Source organism: Sturnira hondurensis, unplaced genomic scaffold (assembly GCF_014824575.4).
Source record: "Sturnira hondurensis isolate 20B ecotype Veracruz unplaced genomic scaffold, ASM1482457v3 Scaffold0007406, whole genome shotgun sequence".
NCBI classification, from domain to species: domain Eukaryota; kingdom Metazoa; phylum Chordata; class Mammalia; order Chiroptera; family Phyllostomidae; genus Sturnira; species Sturnira hondurensis.
This window is the reverse complement of record NW_028080037.1, coordinates 2496800-2521241: the sequence shown is the minus strand read 5'-3', so window position 1 is coordinate 2521241 and position 24442 is coordinate 2496800. Positions and strand designations below refer to the sequence as shown.

Genomic DNA, 24442 nt, shown 5'->3' with positions numbered 1-24442 from the left:
GAGTCCTCAGGAGAGGCCTGGGGTCCCGGCACAATGGGGCCTTCACAGGGCTGGGGCGTGCACGCGAGCGTGCGAGCATGCGTGTGTGTGCCTGGGGCCAGGGCGCCAAGGACCATGCCAACGCCAGGGCACTGCCGACATCTGGAAAGTGTCAGGTTTAACGCCCAAAGCCGCGGGCCCGGGTCAGCCTGGAGAACGTGTTTTCTCGCAGCCACAGCTGTGCAAACTCCCGCCTGCTGGCTCTGCTGGGCCCTGACCAGCCCCTCCAAAGACAGTGGCCCCTTTGTCAGAGTCCATTCCAGCCCCCGGTTCAGAGTCACTGGCCTGCTGCGGGCCCCGCCTCAAACAGCAGCCGCAGGATCTGTCTGGGCTGCATTTGCGCCACCTCGAGAAGGACAAGATCACTTGGGGGCACATGCTCTGGCTCATCCACCAGACTCCTCCTCCCTCCCAAGGACCCCCGGGTCCCAGCTGATGTCCCACCACCTTGGCATCCTTGGGTGTCCCAAACGCCCCAGGGCACATCGGCTGTCCCTCGGAGAAGCTGCCTCAGCCTTACTGGCTCTTGATGGCAGTCACTTGGGAAGTCCTTCCCGTGAGGATGGGGTGCGGTTTGTGCTTGGAGGGTGATGAGGACACCGCCGTGGGTGCATGTACCCCAGTCCATGCAGAGCAGGCAGGCAGACTGGAGACCCCTGGGAGCCAGCCCACGCGCCACTTGGCCACGGGCTCAGCACAGCTTCGGGCGGAGGCCTGTGGGCAGGAAGGTTGCTCGGAACAGGGTCCCAGCACACAGGCCGTGCTCGGCACAGTGGTCGTGGTCCGGAATCACCTACAGAAAAGAAAAGAAAAGAAAAGAAACGTATATGAACGCACACACATCTCACGTTTCCTGCAAAGAAACGCTCAGGAGACAGGGCTGGTCCTTCTGGAATGCAATGATGCCTCTCTAATTTCTTCTCAATGTCTCAGGATTCACTTAAGGGTTCAATTTAAGCCAACATTTACTGACAACCTACTAGGTGCCTGACACACTCCCAGGTGCCGGGGACAGTTGGCGAGGAAGGTACAGTTCCTTCCTCCATGGAGTCACCTGCTAGCATGGCGGACGCGGAAACAAAAGACCTTGTCATTTTAGGTGGAGTTAAGTTCCACGAAGACTGGAAAGCAGGGTGATAGAGGACAGAGTGGCCCGGGAAGGAGGGGTAGTCCGGGAAGGCTTCCTGAGGAGGTGGCATCTGAGTAGAGCTCTGAATGTTGAGAAGAATCCATCTCGCCCTTGGTTCCAAGAAAAACAACTCACTCTCTCCTTCCCGTGTGATAGAGGTCTAGGCGCCAAGAGCGACTGCCACAAAGCCTCTTCTGGGGCCCGGGCGAGAGGGGAGGTTCTGAGAAGCTTCCAGATGTCCAGCTGGCTTCCAAGCAACATCTTGACCGGACCCTCGACACTGGCAGATGCCAGGAGGCTCACGGTGGGTACATAATGCCAGTCTGAAATGGAGGTATTTTCTTCAGCTGTTTTTTTCTTTTCCTTTTTTTTTTTTTTAGCTCTCAAGTTTCCTTGTCCATTAGGAAACCCTGGGAAATTATTTGCTTAACAAGCGCATTCGGCATGTCTCAAAGTCTTTTTTTTTAAGGCTCCTTTCCTTTTGCTCTTGTTTTTCTTCTCTTTCCTTGGATTCAGAGCAAAAACTTCCTACCCACCGTGATATTTTCCCCACAAATAGCTAAGGAGGCTAGACAAACAGGAGCGGGAAATGTGGTGGACGCTGGAAGGCAAGGTCACGGGCAGCTGGGGCAGCTTCCGGGGCACCTCAGCCAGGGCCTCACAGCCAGCTGGCCAGGCAAGCTCCCCGGGAGGCGTCCTTCTGGTCAGGTGCCACTGCTTGATGTCCCTCGGGTGCGAAGTGGCAGTTGCAGAGGTCTTGCTTGGCATGTCCGGGAGGGAAGAGGAACACTCTGGTCCCACCTGACGTCACAGGACACCCACCCGGTGGTCAGCGGGGGGACACAGGCTGGGCCCCTTTTACCTGCAGTACTGAATCCATGGTGGCCTGGATCCACAAGGGTTAACCTTGGCCCATGGAAATTAACCTATAGCCATGGAAATAAATGGTGATTAAGCCCTTGAACAATTTACCAAAAAAATCTCTGAATCATAGAGCTGCCCGCCCCCCAAATCTGATGGAAACTAAACAGAAAAAAATCATTCTTTGTTGTTTGTCTACTCTAACGATTGGAGTTATCACACTTCGGTGAGTTAAGAGGAAAGTGGCTTATTTGAAACTTTTATTATTTTTTAATTCATTTTCCAAGTTGATGTTTTAATCAAGCCTCTTTTTCCCCCTTTTCATTTTGAAAATATGGGATTTTTGACCCCATGTCAAGTGAGTTCACCTTGGGTGGCCTGGTTCTGGTACCTCCTACCTGTCCTTCCTTCCCTGTGTTTGCCTGCCAGCCTGGGTCACAGAGAAAGTTATTTCATGGCCCTGCCCACTGTCCTAGAAGTTGGCCTCTGAACACCACTGAGCTGGGGATCTCCTTTTTCTGGAGTCTCCTATAGGAGGGGAGAGCCCTGCTCCTTGCCTTCCTCATCTCCTTTGTATTGGTCAGGACAAGTAGCACTAGCTGCTGTAACAAACAGCCCCCCAACTCTCAGTGGCTGAGCAGCTGTCCACCAGCAGGCTGTTCCCAGTGTCACTGAGTGACCCAGGCTCCCTCCACCCTGTGGCTCCACCCTCCTTTATACCCTTGGAGTCCTCTCCACTCAGCCTGTGATGGAGAGGGGATGCAAAAGTTCTATGGGCCCACCCCACCCATGTGCCAGGGGTCAGAAGTCAGCTACATGGCCACACTTATGTGTCCAGAAGCCTGGGGAATATAGCACAGCATTGTCCCCTCGAAGAAAAGGACTTGAAAACCAGTGAGCTGTCTGGCCATACTTCTTTCCCTCCTCTCTTCAGTACCACTGCCTGGCCCTGTTCCTCACGGCATGGTGTGTCCAGCTGAGCCACCAAGTTCCCCCTTACAGAGCAGGTAACCCTTTCCTCTGACTAAACCTCCGAGAGTTAGTTGCCAACTTGCCGATCCTTGCTTTGGAAGAGCCTGGCCATCAGAAGTGGTCTCTAAGTGAAGTTTTCTGCTCCCAGTGGGCATTTGTGTGTGCACAAACTATCTGTGCAAACTGAGCGAGATACAGACAACAGAGATGATCACAGAGACATGTTCTAGTTTGAGAATCCATCCATCCACCTACCAGACATCCATCATCACCCACCCATCCATCACCCATGTATCACTCATCCATCCACCATCCATCATCCATCCATCCATCCATCACCCATCCATCCATCCATCATCCATCCATCATCCAAATGTCTAACATCCATCATCACCCACCCATCCATCATGCACGTATCATCCATCCATCTATCCGTCATCCACCCACCCACCCATCCATCCATCATCTAGCCTGGTATGACTGCCACCTCTGGCCCCAGGCACCGTGCCAGGAACCTAGAACCTTTCATGTGCTTCTGACTCAACGTCCTTTTTCTTCACTTTCAGCCGGAAGCCATGCGACCAGAATCCCTGCCCAGACTTGGGTCTTCCTTAAACAGTGAACAGAAATGTCGCTCGGCTGCCCTCCTCTGTGGCGTGCTCTGTCCGGGGCACCTGCAGGACAAAGGGGCCCCAGGGCCCCCACTCAACCCCTGCACTTGAATGTGGCGGGAGCTAGGACAGCCGTTCTCTCCCTCACACGCCTTCCCTCCCACCCCCTGGACTTTGCTGTGGCTCTGACCAGGTGAGACATGACTTTTGTGATTTTTAACGTGCACAGGTGTGGGGTCCTGCCTGCCTCTGTATCCTGGTGGGGCCAGCAGCTGCCCCATTAGCAAGCGTGTGTCATGATGGCCCTTGCGAAGCCGTGTGGCTTTCTGGACACGAGTCCTTTTTTCCTCTGGTGCAAACCCCTTATTGTCCCCCAAACCCCCCTGATCAAGTCGGCCTACTGGGCTCGGGCTACTAGACTCACCAACTCATGTGGCAGCGCAGCTTCCAGTCAGAGGCCATCACTCGCAGTGGCTTTGGGTGGCACGGCATGTGGGGGAGACCCCAGACACTCACCTCCGTAGGTTCGCCCAGGGAGACACCTCAGTGCCGGCTGAGTGCATCAGGGCTTGGAGGCGTGTAGGTCTGACTTGTGCGGGGTGGGGACAGAGCCACCAGGAGCCCCTAAAACATTGGAAAATGGTGAAGGGAGGGGCAGTGAATGTACTGGAGGAGATTCACTGAAGGCAACCCCAGGGTCCCCTGTGGCCTCCGCCACCCGCTGGTGCCAAGGTTGGCGCATGTTTCCCGTAACAGGCCCGGTGGGACCCGAGGGCGGCCTGCAGGCCCAGGGCTCTCAGTGGCAGGCACGTGGTCACCGCTGTGTCTCGGGCTGCCGGCTAGCCCGCAGCCCTTCTTGGAGGTGCCAGCCTCCAAGACGGTAGTGTGCCCGGCTGTCGCTGCAGCTGCCTTTGGAGGCCGTCCTCTGTGGAGACAGCCCTGACGCCACAGCCCGGAGGGAAGGTCACTTCTGCTGGTAAGACGTGTGCCCCACAATCCCGCAGAGGGCTGTCCCCCAATGTCCCCCAATGACCGGGCATGGGCCGTGAATTAGAAAAGAAAACGGCTTTCAAGAACGATGTGGGGCCCCAGGAGGCACCTCAATATGACATGCAGGTCACGTGAGATGGTTGTGCCATGTTAAATTCCCTCCTAACCCTGCCTCACCCCCTCACCAAGGGGGTCCCCCGTTGGTGGAGAGTTGCCTTTGTTCTCAGAGGGGCCTCCGAGAGCACCGTGGAGTTCAGGGTCAGGACATCTGCCACCAACTTTCCAGGGGTTCGGTGCAGCAGCCCCCGAAGCCGTATTGCACACCCACACACTCACATGCACACACACACTCCCATGCACACACACACTCCCATGCAGAGCTGGGACAGGCAGGCTGAGAAGGAGCAGGCGTGTTGTCCCATGTTAACCGTGGCTGCGTGGGGGCGAAGGGAGCTGGTTTCTCATTGGTCTATTTCTCTGACTTTACAGAACAGAAACTGGGACCTGCAACCAGCCCCCTCCCGACTCCAGACTGCGTTTCCACAACCCCCCTGCGAGGGATCTTTGTCCCGGCCCCGGCCTTCACTGAGTGCTCTGCAGACATAAATAAGGTTTGTGTTTACTCAAGTTTGGGGGAAGCTGGCAGAAAAGGCCTTTTCAGCCAAAAGTTCCTTAAATCCTGAAGGTGTGAACCAGCAAGTAACAGCCACAAACACCCTTCAGCTGAGGACTCTTTGCTTGTGGCCTAGAAGTGACACAGAGTCACCCCGTTCCGGAGCGAGGGGGGAAGACAGCAGGCAAGCCAGGCCAGGCCCGGCCCGGCTGGGCTGGGGAGTCAGCTCCTTCCAGCAGAATTGTAATCGCTTTGCCCGGGGCCTCGGGGCTCCTGAGCTGTCTCAGATGCAAACACACACAGGCAGAGGCCAGCAGGACACGCCCCCAGGTCCCAGGGCACCCTGCATTCATGTCCCCTCTTCCCTCTCTTAGGGGACAGGGCGTCGAGAGCTGGTCCCAGAAGCGCCTGCCCTGCCCGGGCCCGAGGGTGGTGAGGCCAGAGAGCAGCGGCCGAGCCCCAGACAGACAGCTGCCCGGCGAAGACCGGCCGCAGGCTCAGGGGACGCGGCTAAAAATGAAGAGGTGAGTCATTGTGGAAGCACAGGGACGGCAGAGGCCGGGTTGGGGACAGGGAAAGGACGGGCAGAGGGCCCCCGGCCCTGCAGGGGACATGCAGGTGGCTGTCTGGCCGGGCCATTGACTTAAAGCCCGTGTCACAGGCTGGTCCCATGTGCCTGTGCCCAGGTCGAGGGGGACTTGTCAAGAGCTGGTGGTAAGAAAGCAGCCGTCTGCCTCTCCTCCCTGTGCCTTTGTGAACCCCACTTGAACTTGTGGTGGCCGCTTGGGAATGCCGAGTGACGTGTGCCTGCTGCTGTCTCCCGGGGTTCCGCCCCCGGACAGTGTGCCTGACCTCCGCACAGAGAGGCCAAGCTCCCCAGTCCTTCTCCTCTTCTTACAAAGAGGCTTCCCTCTCCCCAAGCATCCAGGGGTGCTCCCCTGACGTGGGCGCTGGGTGAGTCTGTGTCACCCTCCTTCTTTACCACATGCTCCTAAAAGCTGGTGGGTTCGTCAGCTCCTGGGTGACCGGCCCTCTCCCCATGGACTGGGGTGCAGAGGTCACCCCTTCTTTCCAGCACGGGACGTGCACTTCCGGACCCCTGGTTGGGCAACCTGAGGCCTCTTCTGTTAAGCGTCTCTCTCTGCCCGACGGCTCTTTCCTCTTCTCTCTTCAATACACCCTCAGAAGCCCCTGGGACCAGATCGTTCTGGAAACCTGCTTCAAAATCCCTGCAGACCTCATCCCCCAACCCCTAGGCAGATAAAGCCCAGATGCCTCAGCACCCCAGCGGGCCCAGAGCAGGCCCCCAGGCTATCCTGGCTTGCCCAGCCTCACACTGCCCAGGCTGAAGTCCTGGGCGTCTGAGCTGGCCGGAGTGCCGCCCACTGGCTGCTGGCTCCAGCTCGCGTATGGAGATCCTGGCCTTTCCTTCTTCTTTGACATTCGCAGACCACCTGGCCCTGTGAGAAACAGCTTTCACACTAGGGGGTCTCGGTCCAAGGCCTGTGGCTTCTGATCCCCATAGGTCAGAGGTCATGGCCCCTGGGGTCACTGGTGTGGGCTGCTGACTGGGTGTCTGACATTTGACTCATCTCCAACGTGACTCCACACGACAGAAGCGGGGTGTGGGCGCTGGGGAACCCCGGAACCCACATGGGCGCGGGTGTGAAGGCCAGCCGGTCAGTGCGAGGGGCGCACACTGGCTAGATCAGGTAGGGTGAGGCGAGTTCACGGGAATAGCCCAGACCGGAAAGCCATGACCAATAGCGTTTTACTGCGATGTTTTAAAGGTCGAAATCAATGCGAAAACTACTCAAGATGGAGGAGGCGTCAAGATTTCAAACCCAGGTGAGCCGACCTTCAGCTGTGCGCCCCGCCCTGACTTCGCACCGCCCCGGTGGGTGCTGTCCCCAAGGGCACCAGGGACGCTCAGTCCACGTGACCAGAAGGATCCCTGCCCATCAGTCAGGGACTCACCTCCAGGAGAGCGAGCAGAGGTTGTGGTGGGCCCAGGCTCACCCCATGGGGTCAGTGGCATTCGGGGAGCAGGCGACTCGTCCTGTGTTTGCGCTCTGGAAGAGCCGGCCCCCCACTTGCTGCCTGTGAGACAATGGCAGCTCCCGCCCACTTTGGGACTGAGGGCCCAGGAATGGAAGGAAATGGGCTGTCCCGTTTTCTCTCCAGAACGTTCCAGACACTCAAACCCCAGGTTCATTCTGCTTGGGCAGCAGATTCTCACGCCAGTCCTGGTTGGCCTGGAGATAGATTATGGGTGTCCCCATCACAGGTCCCTCTGTCCCCGCCCACTCTTGGGAGAAGTCCCAGCAGCAGCACCAGGGGCCTTGCTGTCCCCACTCACTGCCTGGCTGTTTGGGTCTCACCTGAAAGTGTCACCTCCTTGGGGCTGCCTTCCTGGCACACGGAGTTGTTACCTGTCCCTCCGATTACAGATGGGGTTTAACTTCCCCACGAAATTCCCAGAGTTTGCGGGCTGGTGTGTTCACCCCTGATCGGCCTGGGTTCCCCAGAGCTGGTGGGGCCTGCGGCGCGGGGTGGGGGGGCCCGGAGCAATCCCGGCTGGGGTGCGTTCCACACGCTCAGCCCTTCCCTCTGCCCATGCTCCCCTCCAGGCCCCAGCCACCCCCCTCCCCTTCCCTGCTCTTCACAGAGCGGCCCGCAGGCAGCCGGACTCTGTGCCTTCCTGGTGGGGGCTGGCCCCGGGAGGTGGGGTGGGCTGTCTGTGTGGATGGGTGGGGGCTGGAAGTGCAGGGGCTCCTTGCCAGTCCTCTGAAGAAAGGGGAGTCAGTGCCCTCTCTCTGGGGGAGGGAAGAAAAGGGGGGACCCTGGTCAGTGAGCAAGAACCTGCTTGGAAGAAACTGGGTAAACAGGAATCCACTAGAGGATTCCGAGACGTGTTTCCCCGCGCCCCCCGCCCCGGTCCCCTTTCCCCTCCAAGGCCAGGCAGCGCGCGGCGAGCGTAAACACGGCGCTGGGCCCCGGGGTGGAAGCCGGCCCGCAGGGCGCTGGCGCGCGTTCCGGCCGCTGCCGCCCTCCGCCGCCGCGCCAGCGCTCCCGAAATAGACCTTTCTAAGGCGTCTTTTATTCGGGCTCGGCGGGCCGGGGAGCGCCTGGAGTGGCCGCACAGACTCGGACCTGGCCCCTCCCCCGCTCGGGATGACTGGGGGACCCCGCGAGCCACCCCTCCGAGCCGCCGCGGGGCGTTTTCTCCGGGCGGAGGCACTTGGGAAGCCCTGGTTCGCGGCAGGCCCGGCCCGGTGTGAGTCCCGGAGCAAGGGCCTGGGCGGGCGGCGGGGGCGGGGAGAGGAAGGGAGGGGGCGGCGCCTAGAAAAGGAGGTGCGGGCCGGGAAGGTGCGGAGAGGCCGGCGGCGGCCCGGCGTGGCGGCGGGGAGCCCGGATCTCCAAGCCCGGTCGCGGCCCCTTCCGGGCGCCCGTGGGGAGCGAGGGCGGCGGGGACGCCGGGCCTGAGCGCCGCCTCTCGGCTCTGCCCGCAGGTCCCGGGCGCGCAGCCCTTGCCCCGGCCGCCGCCGCCAGCCCCGGGCCCGGAGCGCGGTGGCGGAGCCCCCCGAGGAGCCGGGGGCCCGCGCCCCGCGGCCCCCAGACATGGTGGGCCACTTGCATCTGCAGGGCATGGAGGAGAGCCTGAGGGAGCGGAGCCGGGAGGGCCTGCTGGACAGCCCCGACTCCGGGCTGCCCCCCAGCCCGAGCCCCAGCCCGCCCTTCTACTCTTTGGAGCCTGGCATCCTGGACGCCCGCGCGGGGGGCGCCGGCGCCTCCTCGGAGCCCCCGGGACCCGGCCAGGCCAGAGCGGTAAGCGCATTCCCGGGCGCCGAACGGACAGCGGGGCGGTGGTGGGCAGGGTCTGCGCGCGGTGGGCCCAGAAGGGACACGTAAAAAGCGAGGACCGAGTCCCTCAGCGCCCCCCACCCCTGCCTGCCCCACCACCTTCAGCCAAGGTGGCCCAGTGACAGGCAGGCGCCCAGGTAGGGACCAGGGCGAGTCGGTGGGGGCGGCCCAGCCTGACCTCGGGACCTGCAGACCGCTCCCCGGCGGTGGGCCCCTCCGCCGGCCGACCCCTCAGTCAGCAGGGAGAGGGCAGGGGGTGCAGGACTGGCCCAAATGCTGGAAGGCTCGGCCCCTCCCGGGCGGCTGGAACCCTGGGCCGGGCAGTGCAAACAGACGTCCGCACTCCGCCGCTCCCGACCCAGTTCCCTGTTTACTGGCCCCCGCTGCCAACTTGCAAGTCTTTTTTCTCTTTCTCTAAAAAAGCAAACCCAGACGGGAAACGCTTCTCTCCCTGGATGGTAAGGGGTGTGGACGTGGAGCTGGGGCCCAGGGGCTGGGGTGGGGGTTGGGGGGGAGTCTGGGACCCGGGTCGGGAGACTCAAGTCTGTCTCCTGCCGGACTTAGTGGGCCTTTGAGTGAGCGTGTGGCTTGGCGGCTCCACCGACACTGGTGTCCCCACAGGTGGAGCCAGTGGAGGGGGGACCCAGTTCCTCCTGACCAGAGGAAACGACAAGTTGAAGGGAGATTTCCCACCCCTGCCCTCGCTCTCTGCGCTGCCCACTGCCTGTTTGGGGAGCAGGACCCCAGGCACCTTCTTGGGGCCTCGGCCTGTGGCCTGGGCCCTGGCAGGGTTGTCCGTGGTCCCCCGGGGCTGAGGCCATCCCCCCAGGATGCTGACATGAACCTCACTTGTGCCCCTTGCTCTGTAGCCCCGTGGGCCCCAAACTTTCCTGGGCATTAGGCTCCCTCAGGGACCTTTCCAAACGCCAGGCCAGCCTGGAGGCCCCCGCCCCCGCATTTCACCCAGACAGGCTGCGCCCGGGGCCTCAGGAGTTGCAAAACCTCCACAGGTGTTTTTAATGTGCAGCTAAGTTTGGGAACCACTATCTTAGACAAAAATCACTGGGTGCGTTTGAATTTTGGTCTTTCTTTTGGGGGCTGAGAGTGGGAGGGGCATTTGAGGACTTCCAAGGCCAGCAGAGGTGACTGGCACTGTCGCGGTGATGTTGGTCCCGCTGGCTGTCCTGAAGGTCTCGGTCTTGGCACCATGGCTTGGAGGGGACCTCGGGACAAGCCCCAGCAGTGCCCCACCCCACGGGGCCCAGAGAAAAGGGACAGGGAACCAGCCTTCCCCTCTATTGTGTGCGTGACCCAGAATCCTCCAGACACTGTCTGCCTGCCAGGCCAGCCGGTGTGCCCGCCGGCGCGTCTCGGCTGGTCCCTCAGGCTGATGTACCCAGGGCTGCAGCCGCACTGCTCCGGACCCTGCAGCTCCTGACCCTGCAGCTTGGCTCAGCGGCCAGGAGCCGGGGCCACTTCTGCACAGGTAGGGGTGCCGCTGGGCCGGCACCAGGAGCTGTCCCGAAGGCTCGGGGTGCGGCCACTCATTCTCCCCACGCTCCAGTGAGGGGTCACTCCTGCCCCCCTACTTTCCAGAGGGGGGCGCTGAGGCACAGAGGTCAGCCGTCTGCCCAGAGCCGCCCGGCTGGTAAGTGGCCGTGCTGGGTTGGAGCCCTAAATCAGGCTGCGGCGTCGCTAGACCTCAGACCTTACGTCGCCCCACTTCTCACGGTGAGGCTCACAGACTACCTGTGTGGGTTGTATTTTTTAAAATTAAAAACCAAAATGCCCGTGAACCTCTGTGCCTGCCTGCAGCTGCCCCCTGTACCCCCCCACTCCTCACTGGCAGGCAGGATACCACACCTCCCATTAACTCACCGCCAACCTGGTGTTTAACGACCTCCCCTCACCACTGGCTCACTGAGGGCGCCCTCCAGGCCGAGTGTCGGCCACAGACCTTGCCTGTCTCGGGGGAAAGGGACAGAAGCCCGTCCTGGTCTTGGAGGCCATGGTCTCAGAGGCCGAGCAGGCTGGGGACGACCATGCAAACCATGTGGCCGGGTCTCAGCCTCCGCTCCGACACCCACTTCCCAGCCTGGCGATCCTGGGCAAAGTGGGTGGTCAGGGGGTGAGCTAAAGGCCTGTCCCCACACTCTCACCGCTGGGGTCCTCATCGGCTCGTCACTGGATTTATTGTGCTGGACGTGTGTGTGTGTGAAATCTGCTGTTCCCTGTCATCCAAGAGGGTCCCCCCACCTCACTTTGTTTGAATGGGCGGGACTTACCTTCCCCAGGGCGCCCGTCAAAGCAGAGCTCCTGGCTGCCACCAGACCGCCCACCCAGGGCGCAGAGGCACTGGCACAGGCTGGGTAGGAAGGGACCGTCCCGTTCTGCCCGGGCCCTGGGCTTTCTCTCGTTGGAGCCGTGACAGTAATGTTCCCGGTGACCCCAAACCCATGAGAGCTGGGAAGCAGATGTTCACCCCACCAGTGTTCACTGAGCACCTACTGTATGCCACGCACACAGAAGGGGCCCTTTCATGCAGACAGAGCAGGGAACAAGGTGTCTCAGGTCCCTGCCTCATGGCACGGGGCTCCAGTGGGACACAGGACCAGGAGGGCTGCTGAGTGGGGTGGGGGGGGTCACAGAGTGACCTTCAACAGAAACCACAGGGGAGGTCAGGGAGTAGATTTCATGGCTGTAGGGCCGAGGTGTGCGCCGGGCCGAGAACAGCAAGTGCAAAGGTCCTGGGGCGGGGGCAGTGGGCGTCCGCTGGGGCAGCAAGGAGGCCTGCAGAGGCAGAGCAGGGCTTGTGGGCCGGGCCAGGGCCAGAGAGTAAAGTTCCACTTGGTCTCTTAGGCACGTACTTGTTTTAATTTTTTTAAAGGTATGAGTTCCCACCCCCCGCAAATTAGAAACCCAGATCAGAGACTTGACTGGGAGCGGCTGTGCAGATGGGGATGTATGTGGGGCTCGTCCCCGTGGGCAGGGCCCAGCCCCCTGCAGGACACCCCGCGGCTGTGGCTGCCAGCGGGGCCGGAGGAGCAGGGTGGATGCGGTCTGTGCCCCTCGGGCTTCCTCCCTCGCCCCCGCAACGCTGATGGTGTGGTTGAGGGGAGAGGGTCCTGTGCAGCCTGTCCCCCCAGGGTAACAGGGCAGTTCGGGGAAGCTACCCTGCTCCACCTTCCCGCCCCAGGGAGACCACGAATGGCACTTGGGATCCAGCCGAGTCCTCTGGGGGCACCTTTGGGGCACAGCCACCACTGGGGCAGGTGAGGTGCAGACAGATCTCGAGTCTGGGGTGGATGAGGGCCTCGGCCTGCTGAGGGGCGGTGGCACGAGGTGCTGCAGCCACGCCCCCCCATCTGTGGGTCTGATTTCTGGGCGGTGCACTAGAGAATGTTCCTTGGGACGAGGTGCCGGTCCCTGGGGCCTGGACTCTGAGGGCCATATCTGGGTGGCACTGGTGGTGGGGCGGGGCGTGTCTTTGCTCCATCACTGAGAACTTCCTGGGGCTGCCCAGCTGTTTGAGACCAGCCCTGGTCCCTGCCACCTCTCGGGGCCTTGGCTGTCCCCCCGAACCCCCTTCCACTGCTTCCCAGAAAGTCTTGTTTCTCTGTTTCTGCCTGTGATGGTGAGACCAGATGGGGGGTAGGTAGGGGGAAGGGAAGAGGGTTTGGATTTAGGCAGTTAGTGGCCAGGACTGGGAAGGAAGGATGGGTGAATGGGCAGACAGCTGAGGAGAAAGGGGTCAGCCCCCCGGCCCACCACAGGCCTCCAGGTGTGCCGGTGATCAGCGAAGTGTCTGAGCCAGCTCAGGTCGGGGAGAGCCAGGTGCGGCCGGCCAGGGTGGGAGGGGCCTGAGCAGAATCCGGGGAGGAAAAGCTGGAGACCCTGGGGCCTCCTTTCAGCCCCATGGACTTAGTCCCGGTGACCTGGCCTCCGGTGGGCCCCACCCCTGCGGTGGGGGCAGCTGTCTGAGAAATGCAGCTCACACCCCTCCCGGTGCCCTGGGGACAGAGGAGACAGGGGACCAGCAGGGGCCAACTTCCTGGGAACAGGGCCCCAGGCAAGAACTGGCACCCACTCTCTTGGGACACCATCTGCCCTTCCTGCACGGGCCTCCAGACGGGGGCTGACATACAGGTCCCCCTGCACCCTCTCAGACCAGGCCCTCCCTCCCTCCATCAGAGCAGGGGGTGAGCACACTGTCTTCTGGGCACAGAAAGCAGGTCCTGTTCCCAGGGGCCGCCCGGCCATGGTGAGGGGCATTTTGGGGATGTGCCCTGGGTTCCTGCAGCCAAGGCTGGCATCCCTCCTTTGGTGACTGGCAGAACCTTGCAGGTGCCTGCCCTAGGGCTCCCGAAACAAAGCCCCGAACCGAGTGGCCTGAAAACAGCAGAAACTCCTTCTCCCGGAGCCCTGGAGCCCGAAGTCGGAAATCGAGGTGTGGCGGGGCTGTGACCCTCCGGGGCAGGAGTGGGGAATCTGCCCGTGTCTGCCCCGGCCTCTGGCGGTGACTGGCCATCCTTGCTGTCCCTTGGCTTGAGGACACACTGTTCCAATCTCTCCCCTGTTGTCACCTGGCTGTCTCCCCTCTGTGTGGGTCCTGCGTCTGAAGTTCCCTCCTCTTCTCAGGAGGACACCGGTCCGCAGATTTGGGCCCCTTGTCCAGTAGGACTTCATTGTCACTTGATATTTGCAAGGACCCCTTTCCAAATGGGGTCACGGTCACAGGTCACACATCTTCCTCAGGGTCCCGCTGGCCTCCAGGGGCAGGAGCTGGCCCGCCCTCAAGCTCACAGTCTCACACTCTGGGTGCCAGGTCCTAGCCTGAGGGTCCCGCTGGGCCCCCCGCTGGGCCCCATTCACCTGCCCCTTGGTGCCACATCAGGGGATGCCCCCCCCCCACGCCAGCCCCAGGCCCTTCATAAGAGCGCTGAGAATTCCTCAGAGCCCCCCCCATGGATCATTTTCTTCATTGGGCGATGGTCAAGGTCAACCTTAGGCCAACCTGTGAACTTTTGGCCTCAGATCTCAAATACCAGCTGAAGACAATGGAGTTTATTTTCCTTCGCACCAGCATCTGTCGCCAGCCGGTGAGGCCAGTTGAGAGGGGCAAAGTTTCCACATGGCTTCAACAAGGATGCCCCGCCTGTGTGGGGTCTCCCTGGTGGCCCGCTGGGGCCCCGGACCGGACCTTCCTCCATCCACTCACCCTCCACTGATGGGGGAAAGTTCCGAGTTCCTGGGGCCACGCTGTGGGCCCACACGCCGCTGTGCTGTTCCTGTGTCCCTGCCGGCCAGGCCAGGCCCCCCGCGGGGCGGTTGCCTTGGGCACGCGCGCTCCCACGCAGCGGTTATCGCCCTGTGTCCTGTGGGCCGAGTCCTGCACCACAGCCAGCACGGGGCAGGCTGGGGCACTCGGGTGTATTTTTACTTCCAGCCAGCGAGTACTTACCCTCAGGGAAGGCCCATGAATCACCCGGCCTGGCAGCGGCCTGTCCTCCGGATCCCGCTCCCTCTCCTGCCCACCCAGGAGGCCAGGGCGCCGGCCAGCCCCCAGCCCACCGTGGGCTCTCTGGGACCCCAGAAGTAGCTGGAGGCTGTGGGCCGTGCTGGGCGGGGAGGGTGGCATCTGGGAGACCGCAGAGCCCAGGCTTTACATGGCAGCTTGTCTGGGACCCACTTCTCTTCCCCTGCCCTGAGCCCCAGGGACACTGGCTGGCTGGCACCTCTGGCGTCCCTGCCAGGCTCCCAGGCCTGTGTGCAAGCCTCCTGGCATCCGTCTTCCCTCCAGGCGGCCCCTGAGCCGCCGCTGTGCGGCCAGAGCCCCGGGTGCTTCTTCCCCTGCGTGCGTGGGCCCTCCCCAGCCCTGGAGGCTGCCATCCCATGTGGCCCAGTCTTTAAGGAGTAGCTCTGTCCAGGGTGGTCGAGAGGCCACCCTCCGAGGGCCCATGGTGTGCCTTCTTGGCTGCGACAGGCACTTCTGACGCCCACCCTCGGGCCTCACTGACCTGGCACAGTCCCGGTAGCCCTGAGCCTGGGCTTCTCAGAGCTTCCCCCTCCTGTGGGCCTGGGGCCCTGCGGGGGCGTCACTGGGCCTCGGCGACTTCTGGGGCTGTCGCACCACCAGGCCCGCCGGATGCCAGCAGGCGTCTGGGTCTCACTGCCTGTCCTAGCTCACGAGGAGCTCCCAGCGCAGCGGGCTGGGGCTGTTTTTCCACTAGGGCCCTTTGACCACCGATGCCCAGGGCCCAGCTGCCTGGGCCAGCCCGTGCGGTGAGCCTGTCCTGTGTGCAGGGGGCCCATCGGCAGCCAGATCTGCCTATGTGGGGCTGCTGGCCCATCGGCCCCAAGTCCACTCAGGCCGTGTTAGGGGTTCAGCCATTTCTTTAGTCTGGATGGACCCAGGAGGGCGGCCCCTGGGGCTTTGCCTCTCCAAGATGTCCTGCCTGCTCATGAACTTGGCAATTACTCTTTCTTGGGGGCAGGGGGTGGTTAAAACCAGCTGGTTAAAAAAACCAGCTGCCTCTCTCTCCCAGTGAGTCCCCGTCTGGACCAGAGAAGTGCTTCCGAAAACTTTAGTGTCCACATCCCCTCCCAGGGCCCTGTCTCTCCTGACTCCTCTCAGTGACCACGCATCACCCCTCCTTGACCACGCAGAGCCCTGGAGGCTCCGTGCCACACACCACCCACAGGGACCGCACACAGTAGGTGCTCAGCAAACACCGGCACGTGTTTGGAAAACACCTGTTTGGAGAGAGTTGTTTTAGAAACATCAAGTCCTGGAGTCTTGCAGTTGGGGTGGGCGTCAACCTAGCAGGGGAACCCTGGAAGATGCCGGAAGCATCTGGAGTGTGGTCTGCCCTGCAGGGGATCGGGGCTGTGTGGCTGGTGAGTGACGTGGCTGCCACCCCGAAGGATACACCAAAAGGAAGAGGAAGCCGCACTGGAGAAGCTCGTACTGGCCTGGAGGGGACACACGTCTCAGACAGAACTCGTCCCTGCAGCCCCCAGGGGCACTGGGACGTGGGGCTTGCACCTCATGAGAGCGAGACAGAGCTGACCGTGCACAGGCTGGCGTTCCGGAGCCCCCGGTGGCCACACTGGGTGTAAACCGGGAGGGAGGGCAGAGGCCTCTGTGTGGATGGGGAGGGGCTCCAGTCCACCAGTGCTGGTCTAGGGGTCAGGCTGGTTCTGACCCATCGGAACCAGGTGAAAGCTCCTGGGTGATGTCACTATGGCCCCCCAAGGAGGTGCCAGGAGCGACCACAGGTCTCGGAGGGAGAGGCCTGTCCCTGTCAGATTCCTGCTTCAAACCCTCATCTGCCTACACCGCCTGTGGGCTCAGTGCCCCTGCACCGCAGTCAAGAGGGGCAGCTGTCCTGGGACAGTGGGGTGGGCGGTGGGGGGTGCAGAGATGAGAGCGGCCCCTTGTATGCGCTGGGGTGGGCAGCCCATGGGGTCTCAGGATCCACAGGGTAGGTGGGCCTCCTGTGCCCAGGGGAGCAGAGGCCACCAAGGGCCTGCCGTAACCCCATGTCCACGGCTCTCCCTGCAGTCCCCATCCCGCCCCCCGAACGCCCCGCCGCTGGAGATGAGGCCCCGGCTGCTGCCAGTGTTCTTTGGCGAGGGCATCGAGGTGAGCCCTGAGCCTGCACACGAGATCCGGTGAGTGGGCATGGGTTGGCGGGGGCAGGGCGGCCCCGGGGTGGTGGTGGGGTGATGGGCAGGGGCTGGGCTAAGGCTCCGCAGTGCCACCTCCCCCTATGGCTGGTCGCTATAACAAACCCCACCGGCACCTCCGGGCACCTTTCCCGCTGGGCGTCTCCCAGCGTCATAGGAGCCCTCCGAGTTCCACGTGGCTGAAACCTGGTTCTTTGTCCACCTGGGGAGGCCGGTGCACACCCAGAGTCCATTCTGCCCGCTGTCCCAAATGCCCTTTAAGGCACATTTTTATCCCAGTTCAGGGTCCAGCCTCTCTAGTGTCCTCTAAGCTGGCACAGGCCTTCTGTCCTTTGACCTTTTGGCCCTGACCCTGTGTGAGTCCTGCGGTGGGGCGGGGGCAGGCAGGCCCCACTCTGCGTTCACGCCCCTTTCCACCCTCCCAGCTGCAACTCCGAGGTCAAGTACGCCTCCCAGAAGCACTTCCGGGACAACGTCTTCTACGCGCACGTGCCCACGGTGACTGCCTACAGCGAGACGATCGTGGCGGCGCCCGACTGCACGTGGCGCAGCTACCGCAGCCAGCTGACCCTGGAGCCGCGCCCGCGCGCCCTGCACTTCGGGAGCACCACCATCATCTTCCCCAAGCACGCGCGCAGCTCCTTCCGCACCACCCTGCACTGCAACCTGGGCCGGCCCTGCCGTCGCTTCACGTCCAGCGTGCAGCTGCAGCCGGGCCAGCACCCCGGGGCCCACGGCCTCGGGCCCTCTGCGCTCTGACGGGCAACCGAAGACCGCAGACCCCAGGGCTGAGCCTGGATCCGGGCAGGAGGAGGGTGGGGAGGCCCAGCGCCCAACCTGCTGCCCGGCCATGCGTCCTGGTGGACCCCGTACACGGATCAGTTCTATTAGCCCCTAAAGCACAAGGCACAGGGTGTGGAGCCTGCAGCCAGGTGGTGGCCGCCCCCAGGGGCAGGCCGAGGAGTCTTGGCTGGGGGACCTGATGCAGCTCCGCCAGGCCCTGGCCGCGGTGTCTGTCCAGGCTGGGGAAGAGGGACGCTGTCCGGCTTTCCAGACGCATGCGGCTTGGCGCCGAAAGGCTGGCGCTGAGCAAGCCCTGGCGTACATGCAGCCGGGAGGTCGGGCTGAGGCCGGAAGGACACTGACGCCGGGGCTGGTGCTGGGGATTTGTGCCGGGCAGAGGAAGAGGGGGGCGGCCCCGAACAGACTCATCTGGGCTGCTCCGGTGGCCTGTGCCCCGTGAGGAGGACGGGGGACACAGCTCTCCCAGCGGAGGCCTTTGAGCTCTGTGTCCGGGGCCTTACCTGCAAGGCGTCCTGCCAACCTCGTCGTGCCAGGGGCCCGGGGAGGCGGCTGAGGTCTTGGAAGTGTCCTCTGTCTCCTGCCTGAGGCTCCTGCCCAGCCAGTCGGCTTAAAGAGAGACCTGAGGGGTGGGGGACGGTCACCCACCACCAAACACGATGGTTGCGTGCCAGGAGAGGAAGAAGGGACACACCTGCTCCCCGGGAAAAACTAGGTCCTCAGGGCCGGTGGCTCATGGCCTGGTCCTTCCCAGGACAACCCCGGAAGCCAGCCAGCGAGCTGTGTTCGGAAACGCTCCCGGGCTTGAACTGACCGTGGGTAGGGGGCTGCCCCACCGGGGGCCCCGCCCCCGAGGCGGGTCAGAGGCTGGGGCGTCAGCGCCCTCGTGCGGTAAGGGGGGTGGCGCTCGGCGCCCACGTGTCGGGGAGACTAAAGGAGGATATTTTTATATATCGACCCAGGCGGTGCGTGCTCTCTCCGGATATGCTTTCTGATTAACAAAGAAGTAACTTAAGAATCGACTGATTATCTTAATAAAATGCATAAATCCGGTGTGTCTGGGACCCTCAGTGGCACGGGGGCGGGACAGGTGAGTTTGGACTTTGTAGGCCCGCAGTCCCCCCCGCTTGGCTGCTGGGCTTGGAGGCCCGTGCTCCGGCCGCCGCAGGACAGGCTCGATGCCCACCCCACCCCATGCAGGGGCCAGTTAACAAATGCAGAGGCCCGGGGCCCACCCCAGGGCACAGTTCTGGGGGCAAGTCCCAGGAGGGCCCGGAGTGTGAGTGCAGTCGGGGACACAGGGGCCGTGGGATAGCGTCCCTGGGTCAGGCACGTGGGGTGGTGTTTGACCCAGAGGCTTTTGCCGGGGACAGAGCCTTCCCTCTAAGGAGGTAGGTCCCAGCAGTACCACAGGTGAGATTGGTTGTGGCCTCCTGATGCCCGAACCTTTGCTGGGCCGCAAGTAGAGTGATGATAACGATAAGGGGCACCTGCTCCAGGGGCCGTTCAGCATCCCGTGGTTTACCCCTGGAGACTTGCCTCTTGTGTCTCCTCCAGCAGGGGTTGGGCAAGGCACAGGGAGGCCGAGGAGCGGAGACCCCGCCCAGGGGCGTGGCTACACAAAAAGGCACGTAGCTTTACTTCCTGCAGCACCTGCAAAAAACGGGCCCGTGGCCTGACCTCCCAGGTGTTGGGACGGTAGGAATTCACGCGGGTGCAGCTCCTGGCGCAGCTGAACCCAGCCAGACCTTTCCTGGGGGTGGGGCTGGGCTGCCACCTCTCTTGCCCTCTGAGGTAGGGAGACCGCTCTGGCCCCAGACACCTGTCATAGCCCCCTGGCTTCACACTCACTGGATTCAAATCTAACCCAGCAGCCTGGCTGTCACCCAGCCCCCACAAAAAACAGGTGCCCACAGCCCCTGGCCTCGACAGGTCCCATCTCCAAGAATAAGACCCGCAGCCCTGACGGCTGACCAAGGAGGGCGCTTACCGCCGGCCGACAGCCTGTCCGGCGGTCCCGGCTTCCCGAGTTTACCCTTCCCCTCGACGCTGGGAGGTGGCCGCAGAGAAATGCTGACGAGGGGGGCCTGGCCTACCTCCAGGGCTGCAGGGGGTCAGCCTGCCTCTGCTGCCTCAGCCTGCACCAGGACAGAGCAGCCAGGTGCCCTCCCACCAGCTGCCTGCGGTTCCCCCCCAAATTATGCAAATAAGGTCCTCAGGTGCTGGAACACCTGGCGTTTTTCCTCCCTTCCCTGTCCTTTCCTACCAAGCCCATTTGTCTTTGTTACTGGCCTTGCCCCACCTGCCTCCCACACGAGCGGGGGTGGGGGGGGGGCAGTCCCTACAAAGAAGACCGAGGCAGTGAGTGCCTCCTGCTAGGCCATTGTACCCGTGTTGCAGAGGGGAACCTGTCTCCAGGCCTGTTTCTCCCTCGCTATGCATCCCGCACCCTTGCAGGCTGAGGCTGCGGATTTCACTTTCACGAAACCAGCAGACAGGCCTGGGCCCCACGCTGAGCCTGCACCTGCACCTGCACCTGCACAGGCTGACTCGGCTGAGCTCTTCCTTCCTCCAAGCACCCCCCTCCAGAAAGCCATGCTGACTGCTCAGGTTCTCTCACCTGCCCCAGGCAGGCTCATCCTGAGCCGGCCCCAGAGCCGGGAGGACCAGCCACTCCTGCCCTACTGTGGGAGGTGGCTCTCCGAAGGCTGGTGGCCCAGGCCGTGGTCTGTGAACTGGCCAGACAGGCAGGAAAGGGCCAGGTTCAAGCAAGCATACCACTCTGACCTTGGGGTCTCACCCCCACACCCCTAGTGGGGCTACAAAGTACCTGCATCAGGAACACCTGGGCTGCAAACCACCTGCAAGGAGACCTAGATGGCTCATTGCAGACAGGTTTCCAGGCCCACCCTGGATGGAGAGACCTCCCGTATTCCCACGCCCCAGGTGGGGCGCAGGAGCCCGCATTTTAGCCAATTTCCCTATATCCGAAGGTACCGGGATGCTTGTCAATGGCTGTCCTTCACTTTATAAATCACATTCTGATTGCTTTTTTAAAAAAGGGTTTATTTTTTTATTTTTAGAGAGAAAAGGAAGGGAGAAAGAAAAACACTGATGCGTGGTGGCCTCTTGTGCGCCCCCTACTGGGACCCCCGGCATATGCCCACACTGGGGATCAAACTGGAGACTGGTTCGCAGGCCAGGGCTCAGTCTGTGGAGCCATTCCAGCCTGGCTCGTTCTGATCGCCTCCTGACCCTCACAGTATCGGTTCAGGTTAACAGCCACGGGGGGCCTCGGGGTCAGGAGGAGGAGGACAAGGCCTCTGCCTCCAGGGGTTCTGTGGGTCTGAGTCGAGGGGCTGCTGAGGGTCAGCCAAGACCCAGAGAGAAAGGGGGTTTGGGGAGAGAGGGGCCCTTAGAGGCGGCAGTGCCACGGTGGGGTTTTGACCTGCGTGTTCCCCAGGGAGATAGGGGTGGGATGAACAATATCAGCCACCTTGAAAGGTGGGGGCGGGAGTAACCCTTAGGGGGTGGAGGGCTGGCTGGTTGCAGCTGAAGACAGACCAGGTGGGCCCTCAGAGGGCGCCAGTAGATCCTGAGCTCTCCCTACGCCCGAAAACACCCGCCCGTTGGGTCCGAGTCCCTGGTCATGGACGGGGGGGGGGGGGGCCGCTTTGTGGCCAGGGAGACAGGAGTGGGGGCAGAAATGCCCGTGATCCTGAGATGTGTGCCCTACCCCAGTCATGCCATGCCACTCTGGTCTGACCACACAGGTGGCATCAGCGTGCATGGCCAACAGCTGGTGGCTGGTGTGGACAGCACCTCGGGGCCCTCCCTGGGTTCCAGGTGGAGACACTTGAGCCCTGAGTGGAGGAAACGCGGTCCAGGATCGACCCCTCTGCTGGCCCAACAGTGCCACCTGCCCGTCAACCTCAGTACTGCAGCCCGGGTGCCAGGCTGAGCCCTGTTGGTGGCTCTTGAGGCCAGGCACCAGGAACAGGCGACCAGACGAGGGCTGAGGGCACTCAGAGAGCCCCCAAGTTCACACAGAATGTCACCATGAGGCCTGGAAGCCAGCCCACGTGGCTCCAAAGCCCTCTGTCCACTTTGCCGCTCCAGCCAAGTCCCTGCTGCAGATCACTCCCCTCCCCCTCCCCCTCCCTCGGACCTCCCAGGTGCAAGCTTGGAGGCCAGGCAGTGGTGGTGATTTTTTTAAAAAAGAGTTTACTTATTTTTAGAGGAAAAAACAGGAAGAGGGAGAAACAGCGATCAGATGCTCTTGGAAGCCACCCAGGCATGTGTGTGATCTCGGGCCACCGAACCCCAAGCCACATGAGACAGGGTGGCCAGCAGCAATTTTCTCTCTCCTCCAGTGCACCCTGGTTCTCCACTGCCCCCTGGATCCTGCGGGGCTGCTAAACACAAGGTCCCTGACGCCCCTCACTCCTCGGCTCCCACAGGCTCCAAGGACCCAGCAGGACTCAGCCTGAGGCTCCTGTGCACAGGGGCCCCGAACTCCACAAGGCAGGGCTGAACTTTGCTGGGAGAAGATGGGTGTCAGAGGTCACAGACACCCTGGGGGATGGGGGGGTGGGCTGAGAGGTGGCTCTGGGGCAGGGTGGCCTTCCTCTGGGTGAAAAGGCAGCCAGTGGGCCCATGGCACACGCCCCCTGGGGTCTCACCCCGGGGCCTTCCCCATGAGCCTCCAACACCTTGGGTGGTCGAGTGTGGGGGCAGGAGCGGCACAGGTGGGCAGCAGGGTCTCCTGCACGCCCTTCCAGGGTCCAGCACCCAACTTCAGCGGGCTGAAGTTTACCCACGGACTCGGGACCAGGCAGGGACCAAGCTGTGGGCGAGGTGGAGACGGGCTGGGCAGGCAAGACAGGGAAGGCTCTAGGCTCTAGAGGCTGCAGCGCCCCCCACAGGCGAAGAGGGACATGGGTCTTCAGAGAGCGGAAGCCTGACCCCAAGTTCCGGAGGGCGTGCGGTGGGCGGGGCCGCGGCTGCTCCTGACCCAGGCTGTTTAGTCCAGAGTGAGCTGATCTCTCTTCTGACTCGTAGTCAGAGGCAGCGGTGACGGCTTTGTCACCTGATAATGACATGTGGGACGCCCTCGTGGGGACACACTGTGGGGTAAACACTCACTTGCAAAGCGGCCCGTTGGCTGCGTCGGGATCGCGCAGGCCCCGCCCCCCCGCCCTGCCCCGCCTCCTCGCGTCGGGTCCCAGGCAGAGAAGCAGCCTCTGTAACCCGAGTATAATTCGCTTTTTAATGAGAACGTGTGTAAATGACAGAACGCCACCGCTGGGCACAGATGACGGTCACAGAACACCCATCAAATGCATCCTGCCCCAGGGAGGGAGGGCGGGCGGGCGCGCGGGGCAGGAGCCGGCGGCCCCGCCCTCGGCCCGTGGGCGGGGCCACCAACCGAGGGCCTGCCGGCTCCCTTGCACGGTAAGCAATGGAAAGCGCAGCAGCAATAATACTGGGTGAGTCCTTCCTTGCGTAAAACATCTGAATTAATTAATTGAAGGTATCAAAAATATACCCTGTAAACCAATACACCATCTACACCGGCCCTTCTTCCCACCGCTGGGGCGACGATATGCGAGGGCAAGTCCGGTTCCTCCAGCCGCTCGCCCGGGCCGCCCCCCGGCCCTCGCGCCTGCCCGTCTGGCCTGACTTGGTTTCCAGCAGTCTTGGTGGCTGGGCCAGCCCGTGGGGCCCCGGGCCAGAGTGCGGGGAGCCGGACAGGGACCTTGTCCGTCTGTCCAGAGCGCTAAGCGGAGTGGGGTTGGAGGAAGGGTGCGGGGGCTGCTAGCTCAGTTTCAACTTTGGTTCCAAATGCATTAGGGGGGAGGCAGCGGCGTGGGAGGTGCGTGGTCATCCTGCTTTGGGTCCCTGGCCATCCCAGCTTCGGGCGTGTGGCCACCACACGCCGGCCGTGCCGCCTCCCCGGCCCCTCCCCTCCCGAGCACCAGGTAAACATCCCCTGAGTAAGGTCACTGCGCAGGGCCAGCCGGGGCGGGAGTCCTAGTTAAGGCTTTAGACAGGCAAGGATGCCGGCTCTGGACGGACGGATGGACAGACGAATGCGCAGGCAGACTCTGGGGCTCTTTCCTCGGCTGGGGAGTTGGCAGTCACCTACGACTGGCCCGGCTGCTTGGGATGCTCGCTGGGCCCAGGCACTGCCCCGCCTCACTCCAAGGGTCACTCGCTGTCAGAGAGTGTCTCGTACTGCTCACAGAGCAGGGGCTTGGGCTCCTCGTCCCAGGCGTGATGGGGGCCGGCCAGGGGCCCGCTGCCCGGCGGGAGGCCCGGTGGGGGTGGGGAGGCCATGACACCCGCCTGTAGCCGCATGATCAGGGGGTTGTAGGGGAACGGTGTGGAGCCTGCCAGAAAGACCAAAGAGATGCCCATGGGACCCCAGTGAGCCAGGCAGCCCCCACAGGCCTACCCACCCACCGCACCAGCCTCTGGCCCCCGGGTCTGGCGGCTGTCCTGCCCCACTTAGCTCCCGCGACCTTTTTCTAACTGTTGCTCTCCCAGCTTCTACCCCTCCCGTCCCAGCCACCTGTCCCCTGGCTGGACCAGCAGGCGCCTCCTCCTGGTCCCTGCCCTGCCCCTTGGATCTGTTCGGCAGCCAACAGCCCTCATGACCTCGCACTGTCCACGCTGCTCCCTGCCAAGCGGCAGGGCCTCCTCTGGCTCCTAGAGAAAACCTGGCACCCAGCAGCCTGCCAAGCGCACAGGACCCGCCACCCTTCCCCCGACTTCCTGAATCCTCCCTTCTCACTCTGTCGAGACTGGAGTCCTTGATCTGCGATCCCTGGACAGTGCCCCCATCACACCTTTCCCTCCACCTGGGCCCCT

General features: G+C 62.5%; 2 protein-coding genes across 20 annotated transcripts in view; one reads left to right on the top strand and one right to left on the bottom strand.

Annotated features, from left to right (window-relative positions):
- The first annotated feature begins 1305 nt into the window (after positions 1-1305).
- Positions 1306-18622, top strand: RFLNA (refilin A). 3 transcript variants are annotated; one of them, XM_037051902.1, is made up of 7 exons: positions 1306-1502; positions 5092-5213; positions 5590-5739; positions 7006-7063; positions 8728-9043; positions 16644-16753; positions 17194-18622. In XM_037051902.1, exons 5-7 carry the CDS (start codon positions 8837-8839, stop codon positions 17525-17527), a joined length of 651 nt encoding a protein of 216 aa, XP_036907797.1. In that variant the 5' UTR covers positions 1306-1502; positions 5092-5213; positions 5590-5739; positions 7006-7063; positions 8728-8836; the 3' UTR covers positions 17528-18622. The 3 variants fall into 3 exon arrangements, with proteins under 3 accessions (XP_036907797.1, XP_036907799.1, XP_036907798.1); XM_037051904.1 differs by lacking the exons at positions 1306-1502; positions 5092-5213; positions 5590-5739; positions 7006-7063 and adding an exon at positions 8294-8492 and having other exon boundaries at positions 8861-9043; XM_037051903.1 differs by lacking the exons at positions 1306-1502; positions 5092-5213; positions 5590-5739; positions 7006-7063 and having other exon boundaries at positions 8607-9043.
- Positions 18623-22815: 4193 nt separating this feature from the next.
- The window catches only part of NCOR2 (nuclear receptor corepressor 2), a 160410-nt gene continuing 158783 nt past the window's right edge, over positions 22816-24442 (bottom strand). For all 17 annotated transcript variants that reach the window (XM_037051893.1, XM_037051895.1, XM_037051885.1 and 14 more), the window contains one exon: positions 22816-23961. In XM_037051893.1, the coding sequence (XP_036907788.1) occupies positions 23780-23961 (182 nt within the window). In that variant the 3' untranslated portion in view covers positions 22816-23779. The remainder of the gene's footprint in view (positions 23962-24442) is intronic.